Source organism: Engystomops pustulosus, chromosome 5 (assembly GCF_040894005.1).
Source record: "Engystomops pustulosus chromosome 5, aEngPut4.maternal, whole genome shotgun sequence".
Classification (NCBI taxonomy): Eukaryota; Metazoa; Chordata; class Amphibia; order Anura; family Leptodactylidae; genus Engystomops; species Engystomops pustulosus.
The window spans coordinates 57,340,594-57,368,079 of NC_092415.1; the positions used below are offsets into that span (position 1 = coordinate 57,340,594).

Here is a 27,486-nt window from a genome sequence, read left to right on the forward strand (position 1 = left end):
CCAACAAAAATGTATAGAGGAATGCCAAGTCTCAACAAGTCAAAACATCAGTAAATAGTAACAGTGCATCCCTAAAAATTCATGAATCCTGTGAACTGCCAAAGCATGAATCAAGTATCAAAAGGAGTAAATAAACGTGAAAGCGCAAGTGCATGCAATGTGCCAATAATACCCAGGTATAGTAACTGAAGTGCTCTCATAAGGCTGGCAATCAGGCGGTAGGGAAATGCAGGGGTGATGAGCTCCCACTGTCTCCATTATATAGCCAGCAAGCTCCTGTCCCCAGTATACAGCCTGCTAGTCCATGCCCCCAGTATACAGCCAGCTAGCCACTGCCCCTAGATACAGTCAGTAGACCCTGTCCCCCAGTATACAGCCAGCAGCCACTGCCCCCAAGTCTATAACCAGCATGCTTCTTCCCACTGTATATAGCAATTCAGCCACAGTATATAGCCTGCAGCCCTTGCTCCTACTATATAGCCATTCAGCCCCAGTATATAGCCTGCAGCCCTTGCCCCCACAAAAAAAGCCATTCAGTCCCAGTATAAAGCCTGCAGCCCCTGCCCCATTATATAGGCATTCAGCCCCAGTATATAGCCTGCAGCCCCTGTCCCCACTATAAAGCCATTCAGCCCCAGTATAAAGCCTGCAGCCCCTGCCCCATCATATAGCCATTCAGCCCCAGTATAAAACCTGCAGCCCCTGCCCCATTATATAGCCATTCAGCCCCAGTATAAAGCCTGCAGCCCCCGCCCCAGTATAAAGCCTGCAGCCCCTGCCCCCTTATATAGGCATTCAGCCCTAGTATATAGCCTGCAGCCCCTGTCCCCACTATAAAGCTATTCAGCCCCAGTATATAGCCTGCAGCCCCTGTCCCCACTATAAAGCTATTCAGCACCAGTATATAGATTGCAGCCCCTGTCCCCACTATAAAGCTATTCAGCACCAGTATATAGCCTGCAGCCCCTGTCCCCACTATAAAGCTATTCAGCACCAGTATATAGCCTGCAGCCCCTGTCCCCACTATAAAGCTATTCAGCACCAGTATATAGCCTGCAGCCGCTGTCCCCAATATAAAGCTATTCAGCCCCAGTATAAAGCCTTCCAGCTCGCTGACCGAGGTGTGCCCAGCCTATAAGATAAAAATAACAGTGTACTCACCTTTCCTACGCCTCTGCCCCTCTGCCTGCAGGTCTTCCTCTTTCGCCGGCGATGCTCTGGCTCTGTGTCCCTCCGCACGGCCATCGCACAGACCATGATGTCCGCGTCAGAGGGTGTTTTAGTAATTTTTTTGTGCTGAAAAACTCGGCTTATACTCCAGTATACACAGTTCTCTTTCCCTTTTATCCACTGGAGCTGAATTGTTTTGGTGATGTAAGAACAATATAACATATGCTTTCATTTGGTTTTGTAGAAAAAGTTCAACTATTCTAGGGAGTAGGGTTTAACTTTCTGTAATATTGTTCTTATGTGTAAGAATTTATACATCAGTAGTGAAAGTGACTGCAAAAAATTTATATTCTGTAATATATACAATCAGAGCAAAGTTCCTTTTTGGACATTTATTGAGCTGTTCATCTTTGCTGAATTCTGTGTTGCTAGCGAGATGACAGAAGTTTACTGGAGTGTCAGATTACATAGACGCTCTATGGAGAAAAGGAGGGGCTGGAGTGAGCAGAAGCCAAGTCACATCACTTGGATCAATGGATGACCGGAAACAATCACATATTCCTGGGATGGTAAATTTCGGTAATTGCTGCAGCTAGAGTTAGATACCAGAATTTTCCTAGAAAAGGCCATGGGTGGTATTAGGGCTGGGTATGTCTTTTTCATACCTATTTACACCACAATGAGTGTTTTTTATTTTGTGGGACACTTTATTTAACCATTAAATCATTTATCTCTGTTCTCCCAGGGCTAAAGAAAACTACTACTTCCCTGACCTTCATCAAATGAAGTATGAAATTGAGGATGGTACCACCTCTAGTGGGAGGGCTGTCCGCTTCGGATATAACTCTCAAGAGTTTCCAGGATTCAGCTGGAGGGGATATGCACAGATGTCTCCTGTACAAGTAAGAGAATCAAATGAAACTGTTGTCTCAAATAAGAGTCAAACTAATCTTAGGATTTGGTTGTGTTTTTGAGCTGCATCACATGGAGCCATAATAGTAACATAAACATAGCCTAACACGTTTATACCTGACTGCCAGTGTCTGTGGACACATTTTCAGTAGTTTAGATCCTTTCATGCAGTAAAAGTCACTATAAGAAGGTTGTACATTTACCTCCACACCTGAACAAGGTTATCGATTTACTGTATACAGGCGGTCACCTACTTAAAAACACCCGACTTAAAGACGACCCCTAGTTACAAACAGACCTCTGGATATTGGTAATTTACTGTACTTTAGCCTTAGGCTACAATAAACAGCTATAACAGTTATCAAAGGTGTCTGGAATTAAACTTTATTGTTAATCCTGATTCTTATGACAACCCAACATTTTTAAAATCCAATTGTCACAGAGACAAAAAAAATTTGTCTGAAGTTACTGTTATAAAATATACAGTTCCGACTTACATACACATTCAACTTAAGAACAAATCTACAGCACCAGGTTGAGGATGCTCATTATTAATTTGGTGCAATTTTCTTTCTATCATCTAGATTATAACTTGAATAATAATCAATAAGCCATTAACAAAAAGGACACAAATGGGTAATTTATCCATGAGAATGGGCCTCATTCATTGACGGAAAACTGTTGTTCTGTATTGCTACTTCACAATCACTTATTGGAGAGCATTTCATGTTCCCCAGCCTTGTGCATGGTGCCTGCTAAGTCCTATCTCAGTAACCCAGTAAGGGCTTATTCACACAGGCGTATCTGTTGCATGTCCATTGTGATGGACAATGGATCCAGTCTGTATCTATTTTTTTCATGTCCGTTTGCCATTTATCCAACATTAATTAGAAGGTTCCCCAGCATCATCAATAAAAAAAAGAAAAGAAAATGACTAAACACAAATGCACACATATATTTTTTCGGATACGTTATCCTCTATTGTCATTTTTGATCTGCAAATGTTAAAAAAATTGGACTTCAAAATTCACAGATGGCATTGTGAGAAAAAAAGGAATGGATGTGTGAATAAGCCCTAAAGCAACTAGTTGACTAATGCCATATAAGTCCGTATGTGTTGTCTCCTTACGTAGTGCTGAAGGATTACATTATCACATCTGTCTCTTTACAGTTAGGCCTGGCTCCGCTTGTCTGGAGATTCTGTTACCTTTATTCATCCCTTTAATATGCTCTGCTCACTGTCCTATATCCTGAGCTGACTCTGCAATTGTTTCTTCTAAAGCTTCTATTATCTACCAGAGGATTGGAAGGTTTGGGACTATAGCTATTTCTCTTTTTTTACATATTTGTTATAGTTTCTCATATATCATACCTGTCTCATAGAAAAAAAGGGGGGGGGGGGCATGCCTGATGGCAGATTGCCCTGTGCCTCGCATTATCTATAGCCTGTGCCAGGAACTGGTGGAGGTTATAGTGGAATACTATGCCAGAGCTTTCACCTGTCTGATATAAAAGGAGGCCGGAGCTTTTAGATGGCGGGGCAAGGTTAATATAATACACTGGTGCACAATGTGCCAACATATGATACCCCCCCCCCCCTCCTTATTTCAATGCACTTGGTCACATATAATCCACATTTCATTCTTCCATAATCTTGATTCAAGTTGATAGCTCCACTGCCAGTTGATGGGATCGAGCTTAGTCTGACATTAGAAGTTTATATCAGTGGAAGTTTGTAAGGTATTACATACAGGTTTAGACTTTGGTCAGGCTATATCCCTGGTCAGACTCAATTTATCCTGCATGGCTTGTACAGCAGAACTGAGTGCAGCAGTTTCTCAGACCAGCGTTAGACATGCGGAACAGCAAGGGATACAATATTGATATTCTTAGTAATTATAATTCTGGTTAACTAAGTTCCAACACATCAGAATCGACTGTTCAGCTTGTATGATATACTTGGTTCATTTCCTTCTGTATTTAACTTCTATTCTTTCTACTCCGGCAGAATGAAGTAAAGGTACCAGTTAATGTGGGCAAATCCAACCTCAACTTGTTTCGTGTTATATTAAGGTATATTAATCCTCAAGTAAATCCAGTAACTGGACGAATTACAGCACAGAGATCTCGCTCAAGCAAAGGTGAGTTCATAAACTTCTACACAGGGCAGGGGTGCACAACCTTTTCGGCTCAAGGGCCGCATCGTCATACCGCTACCCTTCAGGGGGCCTAGATGCGCCAAAAACCATAGTACAGAGCAGATGCTCCCTAGAAACCACTAGTGCATTTGTACAATAAGTAACATAGAACCCAGAGCACATACAGTACAATATAGTACAGATGATAATAATGATGATGAAAATTGTCTGAACCTATGCAGCAGGTAATAATTCTGAATAACTGGTTGCATGCAGGGGCTCTGATAGACTACTATATATAACTACTACAATACTGCCCCCTATGTACAAGAATATAACTACTATAATACTGCCCCTATGTACAGGAATATCACTACTATAATACTGCCCCCTATGTACAAGAATATAACTACTATAATACTGCCCCCTATGTACAAGACTATAACGACTATAATACTGCTCCCTATGTACAAGAATATAACTACTATAATACTGCCCCTATGTACAAGAATATAACTACTATAACCCCTTAATGCTCTGCGCCGTAGCGCTACGGCAGGGGTCCCCAAACTTTTTACATAGGGGGCCGTTCACGGTCCCTCTCAGACCGTTGAAGGGCCGGACTAAAGTTAAAAAATAAAAAAAAATAAGAAATTCCTCTGTACACTGCACATATCCTATACTGCTCCTCCATCATTGATTATTTCCTATACTGCACCCCCATCATTAATTATTTCCTATACTGCCTCCTCCATCATTAATTATTTCCTATGCTGCTCCCGTGTTTTCTGTCTTCGGGCTGCTGTCGGCCGGGAAGGGGTGCGTGGCCGCGTGATGACGTAATCATGCGGCCGCGTATCCAGGTTCACGGGGTTGTCTTCCGGCCACATCGCTCCACCTGTAATAATAGTGCTCGAGCGGGCGCATCGGCCGCGGCGAGCACTATTCAGCGACGGGCAGGAGACTTCCTGTACAGACGGACGGAGGCTCCTGCCCGACTGCCGCGACCTGCGGGAGGCATCAGCAGGAGCCGCTGGCGCTCCAAGCGCTGGATGCGGCGGGGGCCGGATAAAAACGGTCCGCGGGCCGATCTGACCATCTAGGGTTAATGTACCCTAGATGGTCTAAGAAATAGTGGGAAAAAAAAGAAAAAAAAAAGTTTAAAAAATAAAAAAAATTAATAAAATATTAAAAATTCAAATCACCCCCCCCCTTTCCCTAGAAATGATATAAAACATAATAAACAGTAAAAATCACAAACATATTAGGTATCGCCGCGTCCCAAAATGCCCGATCTATCAAAATATAAAAACGGTTACGGCCGGCGGTGACCTCCGAGGCGGGAAATGGCGCCCAAATGTCCGAAATGCGACTTTTACACCTTTTTACATCACATAAAAAATTAAATAAAAAATGATCAAAATGTTGCACAGACTTCAAAATGGTAGCAATGAAAATGTCGCCTCATTTCGCAAAAAATGACACCTCACACATCTCCGTATCCCAAAGTATGAAAAAGTTATTAGCGTCAGAAGATGGTAAAAATTTTTTTTCTTTTTTGTACACATTCGTTTAATTTTTGAAAATGTATTAAAACACAATAAAACCTATATAAATTTGATATCACCGCGATCGCACCGAACCAAAGAATAAAGCTGAGGTGTTATTTTGAGTGCACAGTTAAAGTCGAAAAAACTGAGCCCACAAGAACTGCGTTTTTTTTCAATTTTTCCACATTTGGAATTTTTTTTCAGCTTAGCAGTACACGGCATGTTAAAATAAATAATATTATGGGAAAGTAAAATTTGTTACGCACAAAATAAGCCCTCACACAGCTCTGTACACGTAAAAATGAAAAAGTTATGGATTTTTGAAGTTGGAGAGCGAGAAATGAGCGGAAAAACCCTGCGTCCTTAAGGGGATAATACTGCCCCCTATGTACAAGAATATAACTACTATAATACTGCCCCCTATGTACAAGAATATAACTACTATAATACTGCCCCTATGTACAAGAATATAACTACTATAATACTGCCCCTATGTACAAGAATATAACTACTATAATACTGCCCCTATTTACAAGAAAATAACTACTATAATACTGCCTCCTACATACAAGAATATAACTACTATAATACTTCTGACGCTAATAACATTTTCATACTTTGGTGTACGGAGCTGGGGGAGGTGTCATTTTTTGCGAAATGAGACGACGTTTTCATTGCTACCATTTTGAGGACTGTGCGACCTTTTGATAATTTTTTATTACAATTTTTTATGTCATGTAAAAAGATGTAAAATTCGCGTTTCGGGCATTTGGGTGCCATTTGCCGTTCCAGAGGTCACCGACGGCCGTAACCGTTTTTATATTTTGATAGATTGTGCATTTTGAGACGAGGCGATACCTAATGCGTCTGTGATTTTTACTGCTGATAATCTTTTATATCAGTTCTAGGGAAAAGGGGGTGATTTGAACTTTTAATATTTTTTAAATTTTTTACATTTTTAAACTTTTATTTTTCTTTTTTCTTTTCACTATTTCTTAGACCATCTAGGGTACATTAACCCTAGATGGTCCGATTGTTCCTACCATATTCTGCAATACTTCTGTATTGCAATATATGGCATTTTTGCACGTGATTCACTACAATGAGTCACTGGCTCATTGTAACGAATCCTCAGAAGCCATTCAGCCTTGGGTCTCACCAAGACCCGAGGCTACCATGGCAACCGATCGCCGCCCCCCGATGATGTTCGGGGGAGTGGTGATCGGAGGTAAGCCTTTGCGACTTTGCCGGTGGCAAACAACAGGTTAACACCCGCGATCGGGGCAAGCGATGGGCCCTCTTCATACACCCTTCATAGCTCCGTGGCGATTTACTTAAGAACACTCGACTTACAGATGACCCCTAGTTACAGACGGACCCCTCTGCCCCCTGTGACCTCTGGTGAAGCTCTCTGGATGCTTTACTTTAGTCCCAGACTGCAATGATCAGCTGTAAGGTGTCTGTAATGAAGCTTTATTGATAATCCATGGTCCAATCACAGCCAAAAATGTTGAAACTACAATTGTCACTGGGGCTACAATTATAAAATATACAGTTTCAACTTACATACAAATTTAACTTAAGAACAAACTTATGGAACCTATCTTGTATGTAACCTAATACTGCCCCCTATGTACAAGAATATAACTACTAAAAAACTGCTCTCCGCCCTCCACAGACAGCTAGCCCCCCAGGTCTTGTCTCTCTCTCCTCACTCAGATAGCCCACCTCCATGTCTACTACCCCCTTCCCATAAAGCAAAGTCCCTCAGGTCTCACAAACAAGCCCCCCCAGATCCAGTTCTCCATCCTCCCACAGAACCCCTACCTCAGCTGCCACAGCAACTCTCTATACATACCTCAGCTGCCACAGAACCTCTTTGTACACACATCAGCTGCCACAGAGCCTCTTCATACACACTTCAGGTGCCACAGCACCTCTTCATACATACTTCAGCTAAGGCAGAACCTCTACATACACACCTCAGCTGCCACAGAACCTCTTTATACACACCTTAGCTGCCACAGAACCTCTTTATAAACACCTCAGTTGCCACAGTACCTCTTCATACACACCTCAGATGCCACAGAACCTCTTTGTACACAACTCATCTGCCACATAACTTCTTCATAAACACCTCAGCTGCCACAGAATCTCTTCATACATACCTCAGCTATGGCAGAACCTCTTCATAAATACCTCAGCTGCTGCAGAACCTCTTCATAAACACCTCAGCTGCCACAGAACCTCTTTATACACACCTCAGCTGCTACAGAACCTCTTCATACATACATCAGCTGCCCCAGTATCTCTTCATACACACATCAGCTGCCGCAGAACCTCTTTATACTCACCTCAGCTGCCACAGAACCTCTTTATACACACCTCAGTTGCCACAGAACCTCTTTATACACACCTCAGCTGCCAAAGAACCTCTTCATACACACAGCTGCTACAGAACCTCTTTATACACACCTCAGCTGCCACAGAACCTCTCCATACATATCTGAGATATCGCCAAATCTCTTCATATACACCTCAGCTGCTGCACAACTTCATAATATATACTTCAGCTGCACAACCTCATAATGCACACCGCAGAAGCTGCAGGACCTCAGAATACACTACTTAGCTGCCTCATAATACACCCCTCACTACACTTCTTTGTGTCATTAAAACCCCCAAGAACATACTCCTGGTTCTTCCATAGCTTTATCCCTTCACACCCCTGCTGCTCTTTCCTGACGGCACTTACTCCTGTTTTCACTGACCATGGAATGTACGATAGAGGACCCAGACCTGATCCATAAGGCTCTGCTCACTTATCCATGGAGCTCTGCCCCCTTTACATGTGTGGCTGTGACCAGGAGTAAGGATTGTATAGCACTCAGGAGTATTGGTGTCCATATGACACTGATACTGCTGATCATGAGGCAGGAATGGACACAGGATGGTGGTGAGCCCCCTCCTCCTGCTCAATGGAATTCGCCCCAAGTGTCTTTCCTTTAATCTGGTCCTGTGTCCATGATGTGGATTCATGTATTGTAGGATTTAATAGAACAAAAAATTATGGCATAGTTCTATAGTACACCAATATTTGGCTTTGTGACCAAATAGCTACTACAGATAGGGTTATGTGATCTACAAGATCTGAGAGATACAAACAGTTAAAGACATAGTTGGGATTCACACCTTTTTTTAAATGCCTGTATCTCCGATTCTGTAAATCACAGAAACACATGTCTGATGCGATTTAAAACATGAGATTCTTATTTTTCATTTGATACCAAAAAATTCTTGATACTATAAAACCCAAGATTCTGCACTGATACATCCCCTGAAACCCTTTAGGCCTTTGGAGATTATTTTTTTATAGGTAAATTGATTACAGTTCACAAAAAGGAAATATATTTTGTTTTCTACCTGAGGAGGTTATTACTATAGTAGGTTAAAAGCTAGTGAGGATAACCGTACATGTATTTCCAGGTCATTACAGTCTTGTTTAAGCTAGTATGTCATATCAATGGATTTTTTTCTTTCCTAAATCTCAAATTGTGACAAAATCTTTATAATCTGTAGGTTCATTGGATGTCAAAGACATTATATTCCCTCCAAGCAAAGAGCCAGCATTTCTTACAGTGCCAGGAAAAAGCTTTGCAGAGCCATTCTCTTTAGTGCCGGGAAACTGGATCATTACGATTTCTGTAGAGGGAGTTCTCTTGGTAAGTTTAATGATCTCAGACCACGCACATTGCAGTACTGTAGAAAATCTGCAGTGGATCCTGACTGTGTAGATGTAATAAGCCAACAGTCCATGTAAATGTTGGAATAAAAAACTTCATTCAGTGGATAAACAACTCACCTAGTTTTCCTTATAGGATTACCTTGTGCTGCTACCAAGTGATTACTATGAAGCCTCCATTCTACAACTGAGAGTTACACAGCCATGTGACTATAATGGACCTGTGGGTGCAAAGTAAGTCTGAGAATATATTCCTTAACCCATTACAATAAAAATATATCTGACCTAATAATATTTAATATGGTAATTCCTATAACCATCTTTTGTGACATCATTGCTGCAGCAGGTAGTAGGGACCACGCAGTCCGAATCGGTAAAGGTCATTAGTAGTTGATCAGTAGGATTGCAACAAACAGCTTCACCGATCAGCTGCCTGCACCGGTGCCGGTGTGCCACTACACTATGGTTGGATCAGGATGCAGATATCTGTAATGTATTGTCCAGATAGCAGAACTGCTATGCCGTGACACTATGCCGCCCATATACTACACTCTTATAGATAGGTCATAAGAAGTAATCAGACCTGGGAAACCCACTCAAAGTTGATGTTTAATTAGATATGCATATTATAATGTATCTTTATTTCTCTTTTCTTATTTTATGTTTAGCTGCTTAGTTTTTCAGCATCTGCCCATGGAAAGGTTTACCTGCCTGCATGGTACTGAAATGGAGTATTTCAAACAGGATGGAGAAAACCGTCCGATAATTGTTCGACAGCCAAGTTATGGACATCCGTTAATGGCAGCAATTTCTGGAAGACAGGTATATCACACTTGTTTGTTGTGTTTCCAGGATTCTCTCTAAGACTATGTTCACCCCTAAGTGGTACCCGGTTGTCACCAGAGCTGCTGCAAAGCGGGATGGACTTGCTGCGGCGAGGTACCACCAGGTCCTTCCACAGTTGCGACTTTGTCTGCGGTGGCAGCCAAAGCGAGGTATACAGACGACAGGCAGAATCATGGTCGGGGACAGGCTGGAGGTCGAGACAGGCAGCACAGGATCAACGTCAGGAACAAAGCAGGAGGTCAGGACAGGCGGAACAGGATCAAAGTCAAATACAGAACCAAGGTGACAATGGGAAATCGAAACACAAGCCTAAGGAGAGACAGAATCTTTCTCAACGGCATAAGCACGAAGCTCCGGCAAAGTGTGCGGGGCGAGGATATTCAGTACAAGGATATTCAGTACATGGATATTCAGTACAAGGATTCAGTACAAGGATGTTAGTTTATTTATGAGGCTCACCTTATTGTAAAGGTAATAGGCGTTTTTATTAAAACTCGTCCAGGTATGCTGCCTGCCATTGGCTCCGACGCTAGAGCAAGGTCAGATCCCGCTGATCCTGCTCTGGAGAGTATTGGAATCAATGCACAAAAGGGTTTTTTTGAGTCTTGGAAAACTGGCGCTGCATACACTTCATGTAAGTTAGAAAGCAATTTCTTTATAGTTTTTTTGTGACGTGTTTCGATCCTTTACTAGAATCTTCTTCAATTAAAACATAAAAAGGTATTTTTTAAAGCCTGAAGAAGATTCTATTACAGGATCGAATTGCGTCACAAAAAAATAAAAAAGACATCGCTTTCAAACTTTCATGAAGTGTATGCAGCGCCAGTTTTCCAAGACTCCGAAAAAAACCGTTTGTGCCTTAATTCCAATGTACAATGTAATTATTCCTAAAGTAGGAAAACTGATCAGAGGTACCGTAAGTACACCATAAACTGACGCTTACCAATGCCCTTTTTCTACCCACAAACTGCCGCCCCAAGACACGTTTTTTACCTATCACATCTTCAGGGTGTCAAACTATTGAATCGTGCATTGGGGTGGCAGATTGCAGGCAGGACAGGGGCATTGGTAAGGGTCAGCTTATGTTATACCTCTAGAAATAGTTACATTGTGTATTGGCCATTCTGTATACATATATATCCTCTCCTTGCATAACAGTTATATTGATGCCTGATGAACTGGGATACTGTTTTTTACCTGATTACTAAAGGGATTAAAGAAAAAATCTGGTGCACGATTAACAGGACACATAATACATACAAATAAGACATTAGTATTTAAGTTTCTAATACCCCTGGCAGGATCCCAGGCTGTTAGGAGGGTTTCACACGGGTTAAGGACAATTCTAGGTGTGTTCGCTGAAGGGTAAAAATTTTTGAGGGAAAATTTCCCTCTAGAAGTTTGAGGTAAACTTCTCCTAGAATGGCAGAAGCCTTGATTGTTCTACTTGGTTGGCTTGTCAAATGCTGCCACCACCCGGGCTAAGGCTTCTGACCCAATGACAACAGCTGATAGGTTCAGGTCATGATCTATTAGAATATGTATCCAGGGGTTCCCTCAACACCTCATTGTTTGTTTGTGATTTGTCTTTCTAATATTGTCAAATCTTAAAATAAGTGGCCTCTGAGGGATGGGTGCTGTCTATCACAACACCCATCCCTTAGGAGCTGTAGTTGTCAAACTCCCCCCTCTCTAGGGCTTATGCTTTGTCATGGCCTCTTTCTTAGCAGGGGGAATATTGCTCAAGTTGCTTTTTTGCCACCTTCCAATGCGGAATAAGGTGTTATGCCTTGTCTTTTTTTAACTTACTATGTAAATAGACATTTCCCACTATATAGCTGTAGAGTTGCATACATCTATTGAGTGATATACAAAACCAAAAAACACACTATAAATGTGGTACCTTTAGCAAAACCGACCATAGCATACCGAAAATAATGAAACCAAATATTCATTAAAAGTTGCAAATACAGCATTCGGGTGTACCCTGACAAAAAACTGATGACTTGCATTAATTATGCTCAATTGTTCAAAATACAAATGTAAGCAAGGTTACCCGTGTTTGAGGAATACATACAAATAAATAAGTAAATTTTTATGAATAAAGTGCAGGCGCAAATGTATGTATTCCTCAAACACGGATAACCTTGGGGATTATTAATGCAAGTCATCAGTTTTTTGTCAGGGTAGGCCCTGAATGCTGCATTTCCAACTTTTTATAAATATTTGAGCGATTTTATTATGCGTATTAATTCAATAAATTCAACTTTATCATTTGAGTAATGTATAATAAAAAACTATCATGAAAAGAACCTAAATATGCAATGAAGGAGGCAGGTGACAGAGCATTTGAGTCTTGTCTACAATGACCATAGCATCTTTTTATTAAGATTGTAAAATATTATTCCATAAAATGAAATATATGCAATATTTTTAATCACAGGTGGAGTTACATTTTGGCATTAAAGTCCCTCGCCCTGGAGTTTATGCGCTAATATTTGAGTATGCCAATGAAGACGCGCAGCGATACATTCTAAATGTGATGATAAGGAATAACCCCAGTGCTTCAGGCAGAGTAATCCTGTACAGTTGCAAATACAGGTATAGAAGGATCTTTCTTCTGTTCGTGTAGATGAATATATTTTCATGAGCAGCACATTCACTGGTTTATTTTAACTGTACTGTGCATACTGATGAGGCTCCTATTTTTACAAAGTTGTATGCCAGGGGTAGAACATTAAATAAGGTTCCCACTGCATGCCTCAAAGTAATATTTAATGAGGCTCCAAAGTGAAGCTTGACTTTTGTTAAAGATACCCTGTCACCAGGTATTACTCCACTAAACTACTACCCACCTGAGGTAGGGTATGAAATGTCCTTTCTAGAATCCCCTCATTTATGTGAAATCTCCCCTATTTACCTTTGAAAAATATCACCCAAAATCAAATATGACTCTTCTTACCTCATTTTCACATTAGATGAGTCAAATTTAGTGGTTACAGGGGTAGTGCCACTTCAGACCCCCTCATCTTCTATTCTATTGCACCTAGAAACATGCTGCTGCTGTCGTATTAAATATAAGAATTCCCTATGGCTTTGGGTGCTACAGAACTGGAGATACAGACAGCTAAATACATAGTTGGAAATGTAAGCTGCAGATTAAAGGACATTTATCACCAGATGAAGGATTGTAAACCAAACACATTGACATACTGGTGTTTGCCCCTTCTGGTAGGATCTGCTCTTCTTATGCCCTGGTTTTTAAAATTATGCAAATAAGCCCAAGGGGGGGGGGGGGGTCCAGGCTCCATAGGAGTGGTGATAAATATCCTTTAAGATTCCACCTTTTTGTCACTGTCTGTACCGTTAGAACCATAAGCCTGATGTGACCTGAAAGATGTGATTCTTATCTTTAATTTCACACACACACAAAAGCATGTTTCTAGGTACTACAGAACAGAAGAAAGGAGGGTCTGAAAAGATACTTCCCTTGCAACCACTAAACTTGACACATCTCATGTGAAAAGCGAAGATTCATATTTGTGCGACTTTGGTGGAGATTTTTTCTAGATAAACTGATGAGATTCCGCATAAAAGATGGAATTCTGGAAAGGACATTTTATAATCTACCTGAGGGAACTGGTAGTTTAGTGGGGTAAAACCTGGTCACAGGTTCCATTTAAGGACTTATACATAATAGATAGACATGGCCAAGCGCTATACACAGACCCAGTAAGTCAGTTCACATAGAGCGTCTATATATAACTACTATAGTTCAGGGTTCATATGCAGAAAAACAGTTTTTCTGAATGCAAATTCTAATGTAATAACACATTGCAACCTTAAAGGACACCTGTCATCAGGTCTCTGCCACTAGTCCTGTCACCTCTACCTGTTGGAGCAGCTCACAAGGATCCCATCCCAGCCTTTATCTAGTTATTTCATACATTAATCATTGTAAAATCATCTATTCTTTATTATGTAAATGAGGCTGGTCACATGGTCAGAGGCAGTGATGTCACCCCTGTTCCCCCTCCCCTCTCCTCCCCCTGCTCATGTCTGTGTGTAATGTATAGTAAAGCATGGCTAGTGTGTGTGCTGCATCTGCTGACATGCTGCATCCTCCTAATATACAGGTGAGAGACACAGACATCAGCTACACATGAATCTGACATGTTCTGCTGTAACATGGCTGCCTGGAGCTGCTGTATCTCTCCTATACACACACACACATGCACACACAGGCTGCAGGGGGCGTGGCCACCAGCACCAGGAAGCACATCATTATACAGCCTCACATCATTATACAGGCTGTCAGTCATGCACTGGGGGTGTGGCTGTGCCTCCCACTCATGAATAGAGTGGACAGCTTGAATATGCTAATGCTTCATTGGACATTTCACAGGTCATTTGCATACAGCTTTAGGACCTCATTGCTTAGGTTTACAGGCCTGTGAGGGACAATGAAGGGATAGAGGCAATGCTCTCTAATGGCAGTGTATGAAAATATATTTAGTTTAGGGGGGTTATTTTGCATGACGGGTTCTCTTTAAAAAAAAGTCACATGACCGATTTGAAAGAGCGATACACAAGACTTGATGGTTCTTTTAGGAAACCTACACTCTTATTATCTGCTGTTAGGCTCCGCATAATTATAGTAGGTATGAATAAAGCTACATTCTCTCAATAACATTTTCCGCAAACTCTTCCTTTAACCGGTTCGCGACCGCCCGCCGTGTATTCACGGCGGCGGTCGCGTCGCGCTGCATGGAGAGGGCTCACGGGCTGAGCCCTCTCCATAGCCGGTAAGTCTTTGCTGCATATTGCAGCAAAGGCTTACCGGTAACATCCGCGATCGGTGCTAGCACCGATCGCGGGTGTTTTTGCAGCGTGGGCTGCCGGCAAAGCTGCCGGCAGCCTCAAACAGATAGCGGCGCATGGGCGCCGCCATCTTACCTGGGATCGCCGCTCCCCGTGACGTCATCGGGGGGCGGCGATCCGTCTCCATGGTAGCCTCGGGTCTTCCGAAGGCTATTTCGTTTTAACCCCTTCATTACAATGTGCTGATAGCACATTGTAATGAATGAGGAAGAAAATCCCCATATACTGCCATACTGTAGTATGGCAGTATATGATAGGATCAATCAGACAACCTAGGGTTAAAGTACCCTAGGGAGTCTGAAAAATAGTATAAATAAAAATAAAAAAAAGTTTAAAAAAAAAAAATTATAATAAAAAAACCTAAAATTTCAAATCACCCCCCTTTCCCTAGAACTGACATAAATATAAATAAACAGTAAAAATCATAAACACATCAGGTATCAACGCGTCCGAAAATGCCCGATCTATCAAAATATGATAACGGTTTTTCAATGCGTTTAACCCTGTAACGGAAAATAGCGCCCAAAGTCGAAAATGGCACTTTTTTGCCATTTTGAAAAATCTAAAAAAATCTATAAAAAGTGATCAAAAGGTCGTACAGTCCTAAAAATGATATCATTGAAAATATTATCAAATTTCGCAAAAAATGACACCACCCACTGCTCCGTACACCAAAGTATAAAAAAGTTATTAGCGCCAGAAGTTGGCAAAATTAAAAAAATTATTTTTGTACAGGAGGTTTTAATTTTTGTAAATGTATGAAAACATTATAAAACCTATACAAATTTGGTATCCCCTTAATCGTACCGACCCAAAGAATAAAGTAGACATGTCATTTGGGGCGCTCAGTGAAAGACGTAATATCCAAGCCCACAAGAAAATGGCGCAAATGCGTTTTTTCACCATTTTCATTGCATTTGGAATTATTTTCCCGCTTCCGAGTACATGGCATGGAATATTTAATACAATCATTATGAAGTGCAATTTGTTACGCAGAAAACAAGCCATCACACAGCTCTTTACGTGTAAAAATAAAAAAGTTATAGATTTTTGAAGGTGGGGAGTGAAAAATGGACATGAAAAAACAGGAAAGGGCCCGGTCCTTAACCGGTTAAACAAACTACTATTAGTCCAGAGCAACCCCTTGAAGTATATCTCATGTATTGGGTATTCTCTATATTTCAGCTTCCTCTGCCGCAGTATTGTAGTGGACACTATGAATCGCATTGCAAGGTTTGAGCTCCTTTCTGATGCTGAAATACATGTGACAGCATCATCAGTCAATTTTCTGCTGGTGAGTTGTGCCATTGCCAATTTTCATTGTTGCCATTATATATTGATCTTCTTGTAGATATGATATTCCCAAAAATTCTTCATTTCGTTACTTGCACCCTTTCAGAGATTTTATTGTAATAAAGATCATCCAGGTTCTGACTTCCCCATGATTTTACTTAAATTTAATTAGCTAGAAAATACACTCCAGGTTAAATTTGAAGGGAACAGAATATTAATTTGTATCAGTAAATACATGGCTCCGCTTCATTAGACCATCATCTCTTCTATTTCAGCACACTGTATGTATTATTCCTATCGAGGAGTTCTCTGTCGAGTATGCAGAGCCAAAGGTACACTGTATAGCAGCTTATGGGCGAACCTTAAGTCAAAAGTAAGTGTTACAAATAGATATTCTTTGACATGTATAGCATATCCACTTGTTAATTAAAACTCATTCAGACTCCTACAAGTCTGGAATTCCTATATATGGTACTGGTATCAAGCTTCTTGGAGAATGCAGGGTGCGTCCCTTCTGCCTACTTTCAATCTACGGTTTCAGGACCTTTGGACCTTCAAAGGTCCTGAAATTGCTCTTGTGTACCTATGTATTAGTAGCAGGAATAGATGTATGAGGATTTCATGGGTGAAAGTCCCTCTCAGGCTAAAATCTGGTGGCCCCCCTGGAAGACTTGGGCCCCAGGCTGCCCCCAGTTGCCTTTATTCTAATCCACTACAGGTTGAGAGCTTTGTAAGTGTGGTCATCACTCCTTTTACAGTGGATCCCCGTTTTTTAGATTAGTACTGGTTCCAGATTTAGGACTTACTTTCTATCAAAACTCAGTTTCGCCATAAATGTCTAAACTAGAAACACACAATTAAATGTAATTAATTAAATGCATGTAAATCGTGGTTCCTCCTTCAAACAAGTCTACATGAACTATAGACAGCCATATTCTGATTGCATATATCCAGACACATGGCCACGCTGTGTGCCTGGCGCCATCCATGCTTTTTCTGTGGGATCTGTAATGGAACACTACAGACTCTTCCTTAGAGCACACTCTAAAATTATCTCTATAATTACTCTCTTTACAGTAGATTGAATTATCAATGCATGAAGAAGCACAAATATTGGATGCGATGATATCTATTGGATGAATAATTCATATTGTTCTTGTTTTGAAGTCCATCTTGTATCCAGTCTTCCTTGTATGAAAATCCACCGTTGTCTTTATTGCTGGACCCTGTTAAAGATGCTAAAGATTCTGGTGGAGAGAAGAGCACAGGACAAGAACCCGTCCATGGAGCAGGTGTTCCCTGGCATCAGGGTAACAAAGTATTGCTGACATCTCAACAGGTATTTATTTCCAATAATTACTAGGTCCCTGCTCACATAAGCTGCAGTGCTACCTGAAACAGTACATCAAGGTTTTCCACTGTTGACTTTTAGGCTTCATGCACACAACTGTATTAGGGCTTCCAATTTCAAAAGATTATGAGAACCCACATTTCTTTGGTTATAAACATGTTGATTTAAGATGTCATGTATCAGAATCCCCCTGAGGCACAATGCCATGTTGAGACACCTCAGGTTTTCCCAAGAAGCAAGGTAGGCCTTATCCACACTTTAGAGCCTATCTTGCTTATTGGTGGGAGTCTCAGTGATGTACACCTGGCCGTGCATGCTCAGGCTGCCCCGTTCATCTTTATAATACTGCTGAGGATTGCTGAGTATGGCGCAAATTTCCTTCAGCTCCATAGAGATGAACGAGGCAGCCTGCGCATGCGCGACCGGCTGCTTCGTTCATCTCATGAAGCTGACGAAGGGTGCAACGGGAATACATCAGACCTCCATTCTTGTGATCCATGAGAGCCCCATCACTGAGAACCCCCACTGATCAGCAAGATGGGCCTTATCCTGTGGAAATGGCCTAACTTGCTTTGTGGAATCACCCTTTAAACCACCAGAAAATGATGTCATTGTACAGGCTCAAGGGACACAGCAATCCTGATCATTACATTACTGAAATTCTCCGCTTTTATTTTGTCAAATCATAGCATTAGCCAGACAAGACCCAGGCAGCCAAAGGACCTGACACTTTACACTATTTTAAAGTTTCATATCCTTGGCTTCTTGGAACTGCAAGCAGAGCAAGAAAATGTGCACAGGGTTGAATTATCATTGGAGCTACTGCTCCAGGCCACTTGATTCTTCCTGCGCGGGTAGCCCTAGAGTGAACCTATAGTGATAATCCGATTTTCCCCTCCTTTTAGGACATTGATACTGTTGCAAGCTGTGACAGAGCAGGGAGAAATAAATTGTTCTCTTGACATTTTCCGATAAATACATAGGTTTTGAGTTGTAGTTTGGGCAATCAGACCCTAAAAGATATGCCATCCCTGTCCTATCTGCTTTGAGACACTGGGGCTTTTTTACTAAGGGTCCCGCGGCCACATTTCCATCAGGTTTTCCTACGTTTTCGGGGATTGCGCCACTGGGAAAGGTATTTTATAGGCGATTGTGTCGAGGAGATCGGATTTAGTTTCATGTGACACAAATCGGGAGGCGGGCCGTCGGACAATCCGACGTATTTGGACAAACCACCGGATTTAACAAAAAAAATTGTTTCGCAAGCCATGCACTTAAATGCACCCGGAGGAAGATGGTGAACTCCGGCGGACCCGAATGGGGAAGTGACACATGCAGGATATCGGGCGCACAATCTTCTTGAATCACGGCACAGTGCATTGTCCGATGACCGGGTAAGTAAATGCGCCCCACTGTGTACTTTAATTCTTATAGTCTGACCCTTCTTCACTCCAGTGTCCCACTTTAGTTTATGATCAGTCTATGATCCATCTGGGTACAAGGTCTGGCCAGAGGGAAGAGTTTAAAAAAAACCTTGACAACTGTATGCTCTAGGTAGAGGTTCTTTAGTTCCTGATGCCAAATATGGCCATTTTCTTCATGAAATTTAAATGGCAGGAGATTTATTTTTATAAGTCTACACTATTAAAAGAAAAAATGGACAACTGGGTGTTACCATTTCCATGTTGATAATCTGTTACTGGCAGCACTGATTGGACACGTACCCAACCTGTAACAACCCAGATGTCACTATTCGTACATTTCTACAGGCAATTACAGCGGAACTGTACAAACTAGAGTTCTAGGAAAATATGCTCCAAAATTGTGAGTTCATGGGAAATATTATTTCCAAATTGATTAAAAGAGACCGGTCAAGAGTGGTGATGACTCTTCTCTATGGCAGCACATTAAATATGTTAACACTAAAAATAACAATTAAGCCAGATACTCACAGATAAATATTCAAAAATAAGCTCAAGGAGAAAGTGAGTGTGTAACCATTAAAATATAACTTTTAATAATAATTATATAAAAAACGTTGTAGAGTGTCACCTACCCAGTCATCTAAATGGGACACTATGCGCAGAAGATACTCCAAAGTATATAAATGGTGCACCGTCCAGTAAGGACATGTGTAAAAGAAAACAGTCGTCTTACCGTGATTCGGACGTTAGTTGCATCAACGGGCCGGAGGTGAGGGTACCTCAGACGGGGGAGGGGAAACTCGCCCTAGTGGACCCACAAATCTCCCGCCCTGACAAGGGCAGTCCACAGCTATCCCTATAGGTACCGGGACATGCCCCCTACGAGCGCCAACAATGATCAAGCGTCCCTGACGCGTTTCGTAATACTCCTCAGAGGGACTTGAAATATCTTAGTGCTGGATGCCGGTCCGACTATAGAGACACTGGACACGGTATAAGTTTACTTGCACTAAGGGCTTGTAGGTAAATAGTGGACAAAATGCTGTCAGCAGGTGTCCTAAGAACTTTACTGCGGGTCACCGGTCACAGTGGTGGACCAGGTGGCCTCCTATATGCAGGCTGGCATAGTGAGCGCGCCAGACGGAGACAACTTCCGCCTATTTAAACCTCGTGACCCCGCCCAACTGCGATGTGATTGGACGCGACTCCCTTGTCCCAAGAATCGTATTGGTCCGTGTGCGGAGCGCCCCAGCCGTTGGATGCGGCGGACCGCAACGGAAACCAAACTGTTGAAACCTCGGACCGTGAAGAGGACAGCACCGAGCTTGGCAAGGACGCAGTGCGCATGCGCAAGGTAAGGAGGGGGGGGGCGGGTTAGAGTAGTCATCGTTGCCAGAGCAACATGTGGACGCCGATCTCCTGTAGGCATGATTACCACTTATGCTATGGTGATTTAATCGTAAGGGACCGACGGACTCAGGTGAGAGAAGAAAGGTGCCGGTTATCGGCACAAGATAGATAAAATACGATACTTAAAGTCTAGGAAAATAAATGATAATGAGGATGCAATAAGTGAGAAATGTAGGGATCTACAACTTATGCTGCACATAACTAATAGACATCCAGTGGGGACATTAGGTTTAGAAGGTAGAGTGTGTATATATACCATAACGTATAATGACCACACGTCCAGGTGCACAGGTGGCAAATTAGGTTAGAGAAACGAAGTAAATGACAATTGTTCGTTTAAACCCATGGGGTACACGGTGTTCAGGGTGAATATCCACCTGGCTTCCTTCTGGAGAATAGTCTTGTCCCAATTTCCTCCTCTTAGAGGGGGAGGGACATGCTCAATACCCATGAATCGTAACACGGAGGCATCCCCGTTGTGATGCACTGTGACGTGGTTAGACAGTGGTTTATCACGTCCATGTTGAATGTCGCCCAGATGTTCCCCTACTCTTCTTCTGAACTCCCTAAACGTTTTTCCCACATATTCCAAACCACAGTCACAGGTAACCTTGTAGATAACCCCGGAACACTTGCAGTTAATATAGTCCCGAATTTTATAGGTTTTGCCTGTGACATTACTGGCGAATGTTTTGCCGGTTTGGATATATGGGCAAGCGACACAACCCCCACATTTAAAACTCCCCAACGGGCGTCTGTCCAGCCAAGTCCCTTGGGGCTTGGGAGGAACAAAGTGGCTCTTAACCACCCTGTCCTTAATGGAACGCGTTTTGCGGAATGTGATGGAGGGTGTAGGTCCCACAAGGGTCCTCAAATCTTGGTCCATCAGCAGAATGGGCCAGTGTTTTTCCAAAATGGCTCGAGCTTCCCTTGAGCCATTATCAAAGGTGGCAACCATGCGAAATTTGTTGTCCGCTTCCCTATTAGTTTGTTTCAAAGGGCCCTGTAGGAGGTCAGTGCGGTTGGCCCTGAGGCTGCTTTGATAGGCCTCTCTAAGGACCTCATCTGGATAACCTCTTTCATGAAAGCGGGTCCTCAGATCCCGTGCTTGTATCTGAAAGTCATTAAGGGAGCTACAATTTCTGCGGACTCGCAGGTATTGACCCTTGGGGATACCTCTACGGAGTGGGTACGGATGGTGACTCTCCCATCTCAGTAGTGAGTTAGTTGAGGTAGGTTTACGATATATAGAAGAGTGTAACATACCGTCCTGGGACCGTGTGATAAGCACATCCAGGAAGGGGAGGGTACTGGTATGACTCTCTGAGGTGAAGCGGAGCCCAATGTGATTATGATTAAGGGACTCTACAAAGCGTTCAAAGTCAGATGCCTCACCCTTCCACAGGACGAATATGTCGTCGATGTATCGTAAAAATAAATCGACCTGTTCGATCCCCACCGGTGGGGTGTCACCAAAAACCAATGTGGCCTCCCACCAGCCCAGGAGTAAATTAGCATATGAGGGAGCACAAGGGCTCCCCATAGCTGTACCCCTGAGCTGGTGGTAAATTTGGCCATCAAAGAGGAAAGAGTTGCTGTTGAGGGTGAATGTCAAGAGTATCTTCTGCGCATAGTGTCCCATTTAGATGACTGGGTAGGTGACACTCTACAACGTTTTTTATATAATTATTATTAAAAGTTATATTTTAATGGTTACACACTCACTTTCTCCTTGAGCTTATTAACACTAAAAATAATCCATGTTTGGCTGTAGGACTGGCAAAATCTGTATAAGTACAGTATATTTTAAGAAAAATTGTAATATATTCCTTTTAACAAACTAATTGTATAGCATAGGGTGACTCTTTAATACTGAACACATGTGATAACTAAGATTATTTTGAATCTATCTGTTCTACAGAATCAGATCACTTTACGTAGAAGAATACCAAATACAGGGCGTTATGTTTTTATGGTCCATTACTACCAGACCCAGAACCCTGCATTTCCTGTATCAGTGTTGGTTGATGGTGGCACACAGTGGTCAGGTATGGTCTTCTCCTTTATGAATGGTATTTGTTATATTTTTACATAAATAATATGTATTGATTGTATTTTTTTTAGGTTCTTTCAATGCCTCATATTGTCCTCATAGTTCGGGATGTCGGGAACTGGTGGTTGCTGGTAACCGTATAAGCCTTGATATCACTAACCCAGAACTGTCAGTCACTGTGACAACTCCTACAGATAAGCCCCTACTCTTGGTGAGTAGGGCCATTTTTTTTATCTCATTGTCATTCTGTTTTAATTGCATAGGATGATACATTGAAAAACTAAAATTTCTAAAACTGAAAAACTATATTCCTAAAATCCAGTATGTTGGAGATGTTGGTCTTTTGTGCTTTTTGTTTTAGATAATTTATTTTATTGTTTCAGGAACCTATTGTGATTTTCCCAGCAGACAGTTACTCTCATGATATTTTACAAGAGCCACCTCTGGATAAATCTTCTGACTTCATTAATATATGTGGAGAAAACAGCTTCTATATTGAGTAAGAATAAGTAACAGATATATCTTGTCACAAATTGTAAAAAAAATGTATAAAAAGACCTCCTGTGGACTTAGGAATGGAGGAAGAAGATACTGGGGCAGATTTACTTGCCTGGTCCATTCGCGATCCAGTTGCGCATTCTCTGCGCTGGATTCGGGTCCGGACGGGATTTATTAAGGCAGTTCCTCCGACGTCCACCAGGTGGCGCTGCTGCGCTGAAGTTCCCCGGAACGCACTGGAATACTTCGAGCCGGGCTGAGTGAAGGTAAGTGCAAGCTCCGCGACACATTTTTTTTTAAATGCAGCGGTTTTCCCAAATCCGTCGGGTTTTCGTTCGGCCACGCCCCCGATTTCCGTTGCGTGCATGCCAGCGCCAAAATCCCGGGGCAATTCAGGGAAAATCGGCGCAAATCGGAAATATTCGGGTAACATGTCGGGAAAATGCGAATCGGGCCCTTAGTAAATGACCCCCACTGTGTGTGGGGTTGGGGGTATAATGTGGTGACAGCTTCCTTTTAAAAGTACTTTGTTAGTTCTACTAACATGTCTCTGTAGGTGTTTTTAAAGGGAATGTATAATCTATAAATAGATTATCAGGGGGTGGGGAACGAGGTAAACCCTGCACCCTTCCCTCCATCGAGCCGATACCTGCCCTGCCTCTTGGATCTCCGGAACTTCCCCATCCTCCAGCGATCCTGATCGAAATCCTGCGCATGCGCAGTGCCCCTATTATCTCCCCTCCAGCACTGTGTACGAAAAAAAGGCATGCACCTCCTGCAATACACTTTGGCACCGAGTACCTGCTAGCCGGCCAGCTGCCTTGTGCTTTGAACTGCTATAAGGAAATGCCTAGAAAACACTGTGGTGCACAGTTTGCCCCTTAAGGAGCTACTCACGGTATAAGACCGGTCCACACAGTCTTAGAAAAAGTCCACAGAGATAGAGAAAATAATTTCACTATGACCAAAACTCCCAATATTACTCTTCTCCCTCATTATTCCATCTTTAACCATCGATGAACGGCACTAATCATCAGTTTCTCCTGCTGAAAGTATGTCACCATTCAGACTAGCACCATCGCACTTTCATTATCCTCCTTTAATTATATTGTAGCTGGAAGTAAATATGCAGGCAGATGGTGTGGTACGTTCCAACAAAGTTAAAATTTATTCAGGTTCATCATACTCACATTAGTCAATAAAAAATGTGCATATCACAAGTCAAAATAGTGGGACGCTAGCTTTCATGTCCGCCCGACCCAGGGTTTCGCCAGCAAGGCTTCTTCCCGGGCGTTGCTAGCGTCTCAAACACCCGTCCCTTCTTTTATACATGTTTCTAGGGCTTTATCAATAGTTGAGAATTACGTGATGCATATGGTTAAAACATAATTCTTTCCTTATGAGTGTTCCTTATTAGTATTTGTGTTACAGAAGGGTTATTATTCCGGTGTCACTAAAAATATTCACTTTTACACTAATATTTCTGTTCTACTGCATTATTATTTCAATACCCCTATTCCGAACATATCCGTGGCCTTGTACATGTACCTGGAAGTGCACCCCCACCCCTGTTCTTTTTTATTTTGAAATTTACATTGGATCTTTTCAGGATTTCCCGCCTGAACACAGGGGGTTCTAGCAGCGTCCGAGAGGTACCTTCAATCTACTCCTATGTCTATGTACATTTTAATGTAAATAACATTAATCACCACTGATTTCTTTGGCACCTGCAATCAACTTTCTTATTTCAGACTTCATAGTATGAGTTGCATTAGGGGGTATGATATGGGTCCTCAGGTTGTGGGGGTTGGACATAGGAAGGGAAGATTATACTACCTGGGGGCTATTAAGGTTGATATTATACTATGTTTGGGGGTGGGACAATGGGCGAGACAATAGGCATGGTTTCTGAAAAAAAGGGGCTTTTTGTCCCTCTTTCTCTAGTCCAAAAGTTGGGAGGTATACTAAATTATTGTAAAATTGCTGGATCTGTAAAAGACCCTGGTATGAAGCAATAAACACCCACAGCACTGTGTCAGGTTAACCACATTTTTTTTTATATATAAACCCCAGATAATGTATTAGAAATTGGGGATTTTTGCTGTATACAGGTAGAAAAACACACACGCACTTGTATTGAATCAATCGCTAGCACACGGCTGTGTGCATGACATAAAAATACTTAAGCTAATAAAATTCACATAATTTTCCGAAAATATCCATTCTATACTATTAAAATGCCTCTAGTTGTATTATACAGACAGCAACATTTTACAAATAAACTACTGTAACAGTTAATCTTATGTCTTAAAGGGAACCTGTCACCGGGGACCTCATTTTCACTAAAGACATATGGCACCTGCAGTGCAAAAATGCCCTTTCTAAGCATTTGCATTACAATATAATTGTGTGTTATAACTTAACTTGCACTCAAAATCCTGTGGTAGTCACAGGGGCTGGACTTTTGTTTGGATGCATTTCAAAAAACAACATGTGACTTGTCTGAGCTGCAGGCTACCTCCATCTTTCTGCTCCTGTACAGCTTGTCCCTCCCCCACTGATGTCATCTCACCAGGCTGTGACCTCTGAGATGGAGCAGGAGGAGCTATACAGGAGCACAAAGGTGGGGACTAAGCTTTGAGGAGTGAGTAACACAGACAAGGCACATGTTATTTTTTTAGATGCATCCAAACCAAAGCCCATCTCCTGTGACTACCCCAGGATTTTGTCAGGGTGCAAGGTAAGTTATAACACACAATTATATTGTACTGCAAATGCTTATAAAAGGCAGAAAAGCAAATTTACAATATAGGTATAATGGGCTTCTGCAACTTGTCTTTAGTGAAAATGAGGTCCCTGGTGACAGGTTCCCTTTAAAGTTGGGGTTATGATAGCCCAATGTAACATCCCCCACCGGGGCCTATCCTTTGCTTGGGGCTTGGGGGCAACCGGGGCCCATAATGCCGGAGTGTCCGATGTCACTGTGCTTGGTATGGGGACTGGAGGGCTCTCCTACAGCCTGGCAGGTCTCCAGCAGGTGGTGTGTGCAGGAAATATGGAGGGAGAGGCTGAGGTACTGGTTCCCCCTGCGGCAACCCCTTAATGTATATAATATATGTCCCTATGTAATGGGGAGTCCAGGGTGGTGATACAGCCATAACCAGGGATCAGACGGAGGCAACGTTGTGCAAAATAACTCAGTTCTTTATTAGAACAACTGCAGGCAATGGGCCAAAATGATCTTGAGACAGATGCCAGATTACTGGAGAGATTCCGGATTACTGGAGTGGTCATGGAGAGTGATCCTCAAGAGTAGATTCACCAGTCTGGAAGTAGATGCAGACTAGGATGAAGCTGTGTCCAGATGTGGATGCTGCAGCTTGTCCCGGGATTAACTGTGTGTCTGTGCTAGTGGTGCACAGACACCGTATCTGGTCACTCAGCGTGTTCTAGAAGGTGTAGTAGGTGTGCTCTCGTGGGAGAGCTTGGGCCTAAGAGCTCAAGAGGTCTGTCCTAAGAGCAGACCTGTGGTAAAAGATCTGTGCTCAGGAGCAGGGCCTAAGACCTTTTGCTCCTCCCTGTCCAGGGGTTTTGTTAACTCCTGGTCAGGTGGTGGCTCACTCTCCAATCACACTCCAGTTCACATAAAGGAATACAATAGGATGACATATCACATATCTCTTAACCCTTGCCTGTACAGGCAGTATCTACAGATGCTGATGCCTAACAATGACTGTACTATCCCTAAGGCGGGTTGCAGATGAAGGGCCTCATTTGCAAACACTCCCCTACCCATGCATTGGCAGGGGTGTTGCATACCCCCTAGTCAATTAAAAGAGCCGCCCGTCTCGGCTATGGACCAGATGGGTGAAGAATAACCAACGCTGGCCAGCAGCATATGGCCTCCAGAGGGTCCATGCACATGACAGCAGGTAGGGGTGTGGATGGCAAAGGTTGCACTTACTGGAAGTGCTGGCTATGTGCAGTGCAGGGGGACAAGCCGCCCACGGTCCTGACTACAGGCACCGGTGGTTGGTTTTGGACTGGGTACACAAAATACAATGAAAGTAATACAGTTATTAGCTAACGCCCTTAAACCAACTGTTGGTGAGGGAAAGGTGTGGTTTCATGTCCTGTAGTCCACTCCTTGCACCAAGGCCTGACAAATTGTTCGCAAACACTTCGTCCTTGGTGACAATATAATACACATAACAGTAT

The 27,486-nt window shown here is 42.4% G+C and overlaps 1 protein-coding gene across 1 annotated transcript in view; it reads left to right on the forward strand.

Moving 5' to 3' along the window:
• The window catches only part of LAMA3 (laminin subunit alpha 3), a 156,764-nt gene that overhangs the window by 52,679 nt on the left and 76,599 nt on the right, over window positions 1–27,486 (forward strand). The window contains exons 21-32 of the mRNA XM_072152048.1: window positions 1,916–2,072; window positions 4,091–4,223; window positions 9,350–9,492; window positions 9,649–9,746; window positions 10,181–10,334; window positions 12,802–12,959; window positions 16,425–16,533; window positions 16,808–16,905; window positions 17,700–17,871; window positions 22,639–22,765; window positions 22,842–22,981; window positions 23,154–23,269. Of these exons, the coding sequence (XP_072008149.1) occupies window positions 1,916–2,072; window positions 4,091–4,223; window positions 9,350–9,492; window positions 9,649–9,746; window positions 10,181–10,334; window positions 12,802–12,959; window positions 16,425–16,533; window positions 16,808–16,905; window positions 17,700–17,871; window positions 22,639–22,765; window positions 22,842–22,981; window positions 23,154–23,269 (1,605 nt within the window). The remainder of the gene's footprint in view (window positions 1–1,915; window positions 2,073–4,090; window positions 4,224–9,349; window positions 9,493–9,648; window positions 9,747–10,180; window positions 10,335–12,801; window positions 12,960–16,424; window positions 16,534–16,807; window positions 16,906–17,699; window positions 17,872–22,638; window positions 22,766–22,841; window positions 22,982–23,153; window positions 23,270–27,486) is intronic.